Here is a 10,544-nt window from a genome sequence, read left to right on the forward strand (position 1 = left end):
ACTCCAATGATGTGCCTGCCACTGTTTCAATAGCTGTGCGACTCTCAGCAGAGCTTTTTCCTCTCTCTGGGCTCCTGAGTTCCCCTCTGTAAAATGAGGTGTTGATCTAGCAGGGTCCTACACTCAAATACCTGTAGGGACCAGGCAGGTAAGGTTAAAACTGAGATCGGTGAGGGGAGGAAACTATGGGCATTTGCTCTTCGGTGCCAGGCAGCTAATACCATGCAGGGTCCCAGGATAAGTGTTGCCAGATCTAATGACTTTTCAAAAGTCAGAAATCCAGAGATTTGCATGTACTCTCCCAAGCATTGGCAAAAGATTCAAAATCATTAGAAACATCGTGTGGGCCAAATTCTGCTCGTGGGCTGCTGACCTGGAACTTCTGGACCACCTACCCTTCCATCCCCCAAATTCTGTGATTCTGTGGCTCTCCTAGAACAGTGGCTCTCAACAGCATCAGCATCACCTGGGAACTTGTTTGAAATGCAAATCATACTCCACCCCAGACCCACACAATTAGAAATCTGGGGGCAGGCCCAGCAGTCTGTTTTAACGAGTCCTCTGTGTGATTCTCATACATGCTCAAGTTTGAGAACTATTGGCCTATAGCAAAAAAAAACCCCAAAAACAAAAAAAATCCAAAAAACCAAAGCAAAACTGTCAACCAGCAGTGCGCTGCTAAAGGATTAACAGCTGGCTCTCCAGGGAAACAAAGCCCTGATTTAGAGCATTTGCTGATTTCTCCCCGTGGCCAATTTCAAGCCATCAAGGTAACACCCCTGAACGTGGAGTTGAGAAGAGCTGAGAACTATCGGCCTGTGTATCTGTGTGAGCTGGCTCCAGCACCCCTCTGCAAGTCAAGTCTCATCAGGATGAGACAGCCGAGGAGCAAGAAGTAGTCCTCTCTCCTCTGCGGGAACCTGGCAAAGGGAAGGGCATAGTGACAGCAATGACCCCTCTCAGGGTGGCCTCTGGTCTCTGCCGGAAGTAAAGGGCGCAGGCTTCAGGGACAAACAGACCAAGGTCACATTTACCAGTTATGTGACCTTAGGGATGGTATTCAAACTCTCTTTAAGTCTCAGTTTTCTATCTGTAAAATAGGATAATAAGATCCATGTCCTAGGGCTGCTGTGAAGATTCAGCAACATATAATAATTAAAGGGCTCAGGACAGTGCTTGGCATGCAGTAAACACCCAATACATGACCCCTTTCTTTATGATGGTTACTGATGCTGCTGCCTCCGTAGGAGGGGCATCTGGATGTAGTGGAAAGATGGGGAAAGGACAGAGCTGGCAGTCAGAGCGCTTTCTGGGAAGTGTGGATCAGCTGCTTTATTAGCTCTGTGTCATTGGATGAGTCAGTTGACTTTACATTCATTCCACAAACAATATTTGTTGATTTCCTATTTGGATGAGCCGATGTAAATGAGTCAGATGCTGTGCTTGGAGGCTGGATGGAGCATTTTTCACAAATTGTGGGATTTTTAAAAAATAAATTTATTTATTTTTGGCTGCGTTGGGTCTTTGTTACTGTGCACGGGCTTTCTCTAGTTGCGGTGGGCAGGGGCCATTCCTCGTTGTGGTGTGCAGGCTTCTCATTGCGGTGGCTTCTCTTGTTGCAGAGCACGGCCTCTAGGTGCACGGGGTTCAGTAGTTGTGGCACATGGGCTCAGTAGTTGTGGCTCACAGGCTCTAGAGCGCAGGCTCAGTATTTGTGGCGCAGGGGTTTAGTTGCTCCGCAGCATGTGGGATCTTCCCGGACCAGGGCTCGAACCCATGTCCCCTGCATTGGCAGGTGGACTCTTAGCCACTGTGCCACCAGGGAAGTCCCTCGATTTTTTACTTTCTTAATGGTATCTTTTGATGAACAGTAGTTTTTAATTTTATCATAGTCCAATTTATCATTGTTCCCTCTATGTTTAGCTCCGGTGTGTCATGTTTAAGAACTTTTTGCCTACTGCAAGGTCACACAGGTGTCCTCCAAGGGCCACTTAATAGTTTAAAGTGAAGCCCTGGGGTTGCTTTGAAGGAGAGAGGACAGGCAAGTATGTCCAAGGGGGTAGGCAGGGGAGATGGGTCTGATGGCCAAGCTGTACTCCATCTCGCCCTGATAGAAATAAAACCTTCACCTTTAATTGCCTAATGAGGAAACTCAGGACTCTGAGAGGTCAAGTGCCTAGGGTCGTGCAGCTAGTGACAGAACTGGGACTTGAACTTGGGTTTTCTGACTTCTAGTCTAGTTCATCGTTCATGGGGGCTGAGAACTAAAGTAAGCCAAAGAGGATTTTGAAATCCTTTCTTCCCCTTCTACAGGTCTGCATAGCTTTGTGGGAGAATGACAGGAATGTACTGCCTAGGGAGGGGACATTTGTTCTCCTGGTGGCCCTTCCTGACAGCATCACTACTGATGCAGTCTTTTCTGTCCCCAATGACCTCTGCAGCCTGATGCCCAAATGTGACCACCTCTGCTTTGTCATTTCTAGGCTTGGCTACCAGATACTCACCGACTCGGGGGCATTCAGCTTCACCATCATTATGGGTGTGGGATCTGGTCTTCTGACAGGTCAGTGTGAGATCACCCTTCTTCCACCATTGTCCAGGGCACAGGGCCTGGGCCTAGACTGCACCTGCCCCATCCCTGGATGTGTGTATGTACCCATCCCTTTCCCCCTGAACCCACCCCCTCAGCTCCAGCCAAAGGAGGCAAGGATCCCAGACCTTGATTAAAAAATAAAGGAACACAGAATTACAAACTTTCATAGTTGGAAAGGTCCTCAGAAGTCACCTGGACACTGCAGCCTTTTGAGCCCAGGACTGGTGATTTCATCAAAATTTGCACAGAAGACCAAGGAGACCCTTATGCTACAGAGTGTACCTTTTACTCCCTGAGAACATCTAAATACTATTTTGTTCAGCAAATATTTGTTCAATATCTGCTATGAGCCAGGCACTATTCTTAGGTACTTGGGATACAGCAGTAAACCAACCAAATTCCCTGGCCTCATCAAGTTGACATTCTAGATGGGGAGGGGGCTTTTACCATAAACAGAAAAAAATAAAATAAAATAAAATAAAATAAAATAAAATAAATATGTGCTATATCAGATAGTAATAAGCACTATGAAGGGAAATAAATCAGGGTAGGGGCAACGTAGAGTTATTGTGAAGGTGGGCTGCTCTTTTAGAAGGGTGGTAAGGAAGGCCTATCTAAGAAGCTGACTTTTAAGCAAGGACTTGAATGCATAAAACGAGGGAGATACCATGTGTTTATTTGGGAGAAGAACATTCCATGAAAAAGAACAGCAAGTGCAAAGGCACTGAGGCAGGAGCATGCATTGCATGTTTGGGGAACAGCAAGGATGTCAGTGTAGCTGATGTGGATGGAGTGATGGGGAGAGTGGCAGAGGTTGAGGATAGAGTGGTAGCAAGGAGCCAGATCATTCTGAGAGATGGGAAGGCACTAGAGATCTATAAACAGAGGATTGATGTTTTTTTTGCTTCTGCAATATGACAGACCTGCAAAAAATCTTGGGGACATACCAATTTGCCAGTCTTACATGCTAGGTGAAAACATGCCTTCTGTACAGAACTGTTCACTGTTATTCTACAAGCAAACTGCTTTTATTGGTTAAACTTTCATATATTGTATCTCTAAGCATGGAGTGAATGCCAAATAAGAGACAAAATAGCATAAGTAGACACTGAGGAGTTGTGTGATCTTGGGCATGTCACTTTGGGCATTGGCTGGCTTCTCTGTAAAATGAAATGATTATAGTAACTAAACATATGGCATCCTTTCAGCTCTAAAACATGTATGAAAGTACTGTTTGGAGTTTTAGAGAGTGAGATTGGCTAGAATTGTTTTAACGTAACAATTGGCCTCAGCTTTCGACAGAGTCTGAGGTGATTAATTAAATACAGATAAGAAAAATGTCTCTAGCCATCACTTTACATTCTATTCATGGTGGCAGTCCAACCCTGAATAGGGTTGCCAGATTTAGCAAGTGAAAACACAAGGCACCCAATTTGGAATTCAAAAGTAACTGAGCATCTTGTATTTTATCTGGCAGCCCTACACCTGGCCTCTCACACCATTTACCACTCTCCCCAGCGTGTGGAGGCTTCCTATGCTTCACTGAAGCCAAGAAAGAGAATAGAGGAAAGACACTCCTATTATTCCTTTAAGAGTTAAGACCAACCAGCTTTCCTCTTCACATGTTGCTTTCCACATGAGGGAGCCAGTGATAAAAAAGCACTTGGACAATGGAAGTGGAAAGAGGCCTCCAAGAGGCCAAGATGGCAACAAATTGACCCCCTAAAGCCAAGCACTTTACATGTGAAGAGACCCCGTTCCGTGGAGCCCATCTATAATATATACACTTATTTAAGAAACCATCTTGGGCTTCCCTGGTGGCGCAGTGGTTGGGGGTCCGCCTGCCGATGCAGGGGACATGGGTTCGTGCCCCGGTCCGGGAAGATCCCGCATGCCGCGGAAAAAGAAACCATCTTATCAAGCATAGTTATGGGGTTTCCCAGGTCAGGCAGATTAGAAATAGCAGATTAGACATGGACAGGTTTCTAGAGGCAAGGCACCCTGGTAGAAGTTAGAAGTGAAAGCAGAGAACCTAGCAGAAGAGAATTTCCTAAAACCAGTCACAAGAACATGAGAAGCTTTTGGGCTGCTGGAGAACAGGCCAGTAACCTTCAGCAGCTGTAGCCCTTCTCCACGTTACAGAGAACATTTCATAAAAGGATGTTCCTAGGAACAGTTCTGATTTTTTTTGAAGTCTAAATGTGTTCAGTGTTGTCTCATAAGACAAGAAGATATAATAATTTTAGAGGATTTGCATCAGATGAGCAAGCCTCAGCTATCTGGAAAATATATGTAGGCGACAGGGATCATTTCTGAGTAATTCTAGCTAAATGAGGTGTGCTGATTTCACTCTACATGCCAATATCAGTTAAAGGCACGCACTATAAGACGAAAATATGAATAAGCACACACCTACTCTTGTTAATCTTACTATTTAATACATTGGGACTGATCATCATTAAAAATACACAGATAAACCTATCAATGGCATTTCCCTGCTTCACATGAAAGGTAAACACTACTTTATGTACTGGAAATTTGGCAGACTTTGAGTGACTGGGGAAGGCATAGGGCCCGAGCTCTCTGGACGGAGGAGGGATGGGTGAAAGGAACAGGCACAGAAGCAAGTTGTTATAAACTACTTTCCTAACAAGTGGAATCTTGAGCTGAGGTCACTGGGACTTTATTGGAACCAGTGAGGATGGACCTGCAGGGGTGGCTATTTGAGTTGCTCTCCATGGTAGCTCTTGCATTTTAAATGGATCAGCTCTTACGTGGGGCACCGTCTAACAGGGTCCTTCTATTCCATCTTGGGAAGTGTGTTAATCCATGACTATCGTATACCTCCCTGCGTAACCTAAATCCTTTGGATGTAATTGCTATTGTCAGTTCCTTTTGAAAGATGTCTATAGAATTAATTAAGCTGGTCCAGGAAGGACAGTGCTTCAATTTGTCTATCTCCTGGTTGTGGAAGAAAAAAGGATTTCTGTTGAGACACCATAGTTGACTTATAATATTTTGATTAATTTTGAGATAACAAATGCAATCATCCAAGTGTGTAACACTTAATTATGAATTTAAACAGGTTTGCTCTTAAACCTCAAAATATGGAAGTCACCTCATGTGGTTAACTATTTTAATGACCAAACTTTCTGGAAGGTAAGAGTTTTAACCTATTAATGTCTAAGGTTTTGAGTGAATGAACTTAAAAAGATACCTGGGTATATATGTTAACTTGGCATTTATGAGAGTAAAGTAACAAACAAACAAATCCAAGATGTGTGTGTGAGCGTGTGTGCATGCGTGCGTGTGTGAGCGTGTGTGTGTGTTGGTGGCGGGGGGGTGAGGAGGTAGTAAATGTTCCCATTTCCCTGATGCCTCAAAATCACTGAGGGTCAGGGATGCGAGAACTGTCACTGGCCACATGTCTCCTCCCCACCTGGAGTCACCAAAGTGGGCAGGCGAACAGTTTGACGTGAAGGTGATGGAATCCTGCAGTGCAAGAGCCAGAAAGGACCACAGGGGCCAGCAAGTCCAATCCCCTCACTTGATAGACCTCCAAGTGGAGCCATGAGTATCCAAGTTCTCACAGGGAGTGAGTGGCACAGCTGAAGAAATTAGAGCTAGTGGACATGAGAAAACTTGCAGCATAGGTGTCTGGGGTTATTTAGTCAGGGGACGTAAAGCTCAAACAACTCAGCTGCCGCTGAGGGTCTGTGTGACACTGTAGTGTTTGTTGTCATGACTGGGCCAGAAAGGAGGTCAGGGCTCATTCCCTGAAACCCCGCTGCCCTCCTCCCTTTAACCTACACTCACCGTTCACAAAGCATTCTGATGTGTGTCACCTTAGGTAATCTTCCAGTTGATGCTGAGGTTGGCTGGGCAGGCAGAGACCCACATTGCCAAGTTATAAATGGGAAATGGGGGCCGACAGAGGGCAGGCTAATGCCCAGCATCATGCCTTTGTGAGTGGAAGCAGTCCTTCTGAGTCCCAGGCCAACCCTTTCTCCACCCAGCAGGCCAAGATACTGACCACTAAAGGGACAGAGAACCAGCCTTACTATAGGCCTTGGCATTTGTGTCTGTAGGGGCGAAGCAGAGAGAACCTAGGGAGAAAACCCACCTCGTCTCCCTTTCCTTCATCTCTGCGCTCTCTTTCCTCCTCTTCCTCTTGAAACAGCTTTCTAGAGGTATACTTGACAATGAACTGCACATATTTAAAGCATACATTTTGATACATTAAACATGTTTATACACCTATGAAACCATGACCGCAATAAAGGTCAGAACATATCCATCACCACCAAACATTTCCTCCTGACTCTTTGAAACTGCTTCCTCCTGACTCCACCCTGTTCCATCCCCAGGCCACCACGGCACTGCTTTCTGTCCTATAGATTAGCTTACATTTTCTGTAATTTTATATAAATGGAAGCACACGGCATGTACTCTTCTTCGTCTGGCTTCTTTGGCTCAGTGTAATTATTCTGGGAGTCATGCATGCTGTTGTGTGTAATCTGCCTCATCTTGCACCAGCTTCTCTCTATATGGCTTCTCCCAACAGCTAGTCTCTCCCAGTCCCCTGCAAGCGTTCCTGCCCCTTTAGCAGAAGCAGGGTAATCTAGTGAAAGGACTCAGAAAACTGGCTCCATCCATCCATTCATTCCACAAGTGCTTACTGAGCAACTGTTATATACCAAGCACTCTGCTCATCAACGAGAGATACCACAAATAGGACAAATATCCAGCTGAATTATTTGAGTTGCAATAAATACTTGCTGAACGAATGAAGGAAGTCTGCGGACTCCCGCCCCCAACACTAGCCCCTTGCAGCAGCAGGTGAAATGGAGATTGTGTCCCTGGAACAAGAAGACCTGGATTCTAGTCACCATTCTGCAAGGTCTGAGGTAGGCAAGACCCTTGACCTCTCTCACTGGTAAAATAAGAACAGTAACCTTCGTTCTACCTCACTGGATTGTTTTGAAGACCAAATGGGGTCATAACGTATGTGACCACATTATGTAAAATGCAAACTGCCATGTGAATGTGAAAGTTTATTACTAGGGGTTTAGACAACCACAAAGGAACATGTAAGCCTAACAGCTATCATTTATTGCAAGCCTATTGTTTCCGATTCTGTGCTGGATGCTTTTCAACATTATCTGATTTTATCCTCGCAAAAACCCTGCGTAAGAATAAGTCTCCCCATCTGCAGATGAGGAGTAACTTGTCCAAAATGTCAGAGATAGTAAATGGAACAGGAGGAATTTGAATCGGTGTCTGTTTGGCTCCAAAGACACAGCATGTATGTGTTGTGGGCAGCTACTGGAGAATGGTTATTTCTCCCCTCATTTTCTGATGTTTTTTTTTGACAGCTGAGTAGAACTATTTATTCAGCAGTGTAACACTTATAGCTTGCATTTAAAAAGCAAGAATACAAACTTCCAAAGCTGATAAATCCAGGGGTGATTTTTTTTTTTTTTTTTTTTTTGGTAAACCATCCCAAAAGACATTTTAAACATTATGGAATGCCCTTTATTGTATGTCATAGAAGCAGACTACTGGGGGTTGGAAGGGACATTCCTTCACTGGTTGCCCAGACCATGCTCAGCACTTCCTGGGATGGGGCACTCACCACCCCCCAGGAACACCCATCTCATCCTTGGATGATTTTATTAAGATGTACTCATTCATTCACTCATTATTAATTCCATAAATATATTATCTGTGATCAATATTGTATGAAGAGCGGGGGAGACAAATCTAAATAAAATTTAGTTCTAGGTCTTAAGGACCTGCATGTACTAATCCTCTGTCTTCCTGGAAATTACAGTGATCCTCACCCAGATACTGATTTACAAAAATCCAATTTATAATTTTTCATATGTCTTCTGCCTTCGCTAAGAGCATAAATTCTTTCAACTTTTAATTTCAGTTTCCTAAACCGTGGCTTTTATTTCATGCTTTCCAAGGCACAAGGACCCACTGACATCCATTTATTAAAATGAAGAAAGGAACTTTTTTTTGCGAGTCTCCCATGGACAAGCCCCTGTTCTGATTATTGTGTGGATGCAAACAGAGAAAATAGGGGTCTAAGCACTTAGAAGAACTGGATCGTTACCTATGCACAGCTCTATCTATTAGGTACTAAATAAGTAACCCTGGCAGTAGCTGCTAGTTGAACCAGCGGAGGCAGAGGTCACAAGCTTGGGGAGGTCAGGATTTGCTGGACGTGGCTAAGTGACAGAAAGTGAAAGACATTCCAAGAAAGGGGAGGACTGAGAGCAAACACAGGAGAAGCATGAAGCAACTGGCTCAGGGGCGAGTTGGTGAAGAGGAGGATGAATGGTGGGCAGAGTCACTTGAATCATCCTTCAGGCGATGGGAAGCTCCCAAGGTTTACGTGGGGAAATGGTGCCATAAAATTAATGTTTCAGGGGTGAGCAGTAGGACAGGATTAAGCATGTAGGATGGATTCTGAAATGACTGCAGTATACTCAGGATGATCCATTGCTTTCTGAACACGTATTTGCAGTTTATTTTTTACATGATTGTATTGCCAAGAAATTTAAACACCACCTGTTTTGGCACAAAAACACGACAAAATGTGTTTTCCTCTTGCTGTTTTATGCAAAACAGCATAGCCTTGTCACACTGGTGTCACCCCTGCTTCTGATTTAAAATAGATGTTCTAGACACACAGTAAGGGTCCAAAAATGCTCGTTCTGCCAAAATGAGGAGAGCCAGTTTTTAAAGCAAAGTAGGAAAACAGATCAGGAGCCTGCTGATTCCTCCCCTTTGGGAGAGGCCCAGTGGAAACAGCCTTATCTGGGAGGCAGATCTGAATTGAGTCCTAGCTGACCTACCACAGGCTGGTGCCCCTGGGCAAGTGACTTTACTTCTGTGGGGTGGAGGGGAGGCTCAGTTCCTTCATTTGTGAAATGAGATCAAATTCAACGTTCTGGAGTCAGACAGACCTGGGTTCTACCACCTCTAGCTCTGTGATCTCTGAAATGGAGATATCTCACTAGGTTGTTGGAAGGATTTAAGGGAGGTAACGTGTGTGAAATGTTAGCACACTGATCCATAGAAAACACCGCATAAACTTTAGCTACTCTGATTTCTGGTTCTAGAATTCTGTGATCCAAGGCTACTCAACACGCAGTGATGTTGTATGGCAGGGTACCATATGGCACAACCAAAGAACTGAGGATCGATTTATTTAGCTTGCAGAAGAGAAGACCCAAGGGAGACCTAAGAACAATCTTCAAACACTTGAGAGACTGTCATGTAGAAGAGGGAAAAGATTTTTTTCTATGCTTCTCCAAAGAATTTAACTAGGCCCAGTGGGCGATGCAGTATAAATTGCTAACAATTTGAACTGTCTGCAAAACGGAATAAACTACTTCATGTGGTAGTGAGTCTTCTGTCACTGGAGGTTTCAAACAAAAGCCAGGTGACCATTAATGATTCATGTAAAGAGCTATATGAAATGAGATCTAGCTATCTAAGATCTTCCAATTCAGATTTTATGAAAGAACTTCTAAGACCTTTGTGATGAAACAACATTTTGGGCAACATAAGTTTCAAAAGATCAAGTCAGAATCAATATGTGTACAATATTAAGCATATAATGAGGGTTCATCTGTAATAAAAAATGTTTACTTTCCTTTTACAGTTTCCACATTTGGCTGTTGGATATTAAGCGAAAGCATCCAAGAAAAACAAGACCTGTTTGAAAACAACTTCTTTTCACTGTTGCCCATTTTTTTGTGTGTGCGACAAACACTCATTACAGCAAAGTCTCCTTATGTACAACGAAACAGGTCAGAGATAGATTTGATATTAAAAATAAAATACTAAAAACATAAGGGATAATTTTATATTATAATAATTTTAAATAATTATGTTTGGTTTCATGAAAGATGATGCTATCATTATTTTCTTGGGT

At 43.7% G+C, this 10,544-nt stretch overlaps 1 protein-coding gene across 3 annotated transcripts in view; it reads left to right on the forward strand.

Annotated features, from left to right (window-relative positions):
* LOC131752755 (RH-like protein) overlaps nt 1-10,419 on the forward strand; it is a 41,182-nt gene extending 30,763 nt beyond the window's left edge. For 2 of the 3 annotated variants that reach the window (XM_067014646.1, XM_067014639.1), the window contains 3 exons: nt 2,484-2,563; nt 5,679-5,752; nt 10,272-10,419. In XM_067014646.1, the coding sequence (XP_066870747.1) occupies nt 2,484-2,563; nt 5,679-5,752; nt 10,272-10,298 (181 nt within the window). In that variant the 3' untranslated portion in view covers nt 10,299-10,419. The remainder of the gene's footprint in view (nt 1-2,483; nt 2,564-5,678; nt 5,753-10,271) is intronic. The other variant, XM_059057442.2, reaches the window with a different exon arrangement.
* The last annotated feature ends 125 nt before the right edge of the window (nt 10,420-10,544 follow it).

This window comes from Kogia breviceps, chromosome 1, assembly GCF_026419965.1.
Source record: "Kogia breviceps isolate mKogBre1 chromosome 1, mKogBre1 haplotype 1, whole genome shotgun sequence".
NCBI lineage: Eukaryota > Metazoa > Chordata > Mammalia > Artiodactyla > Physeteridae > Kogia > Kogia breviceps.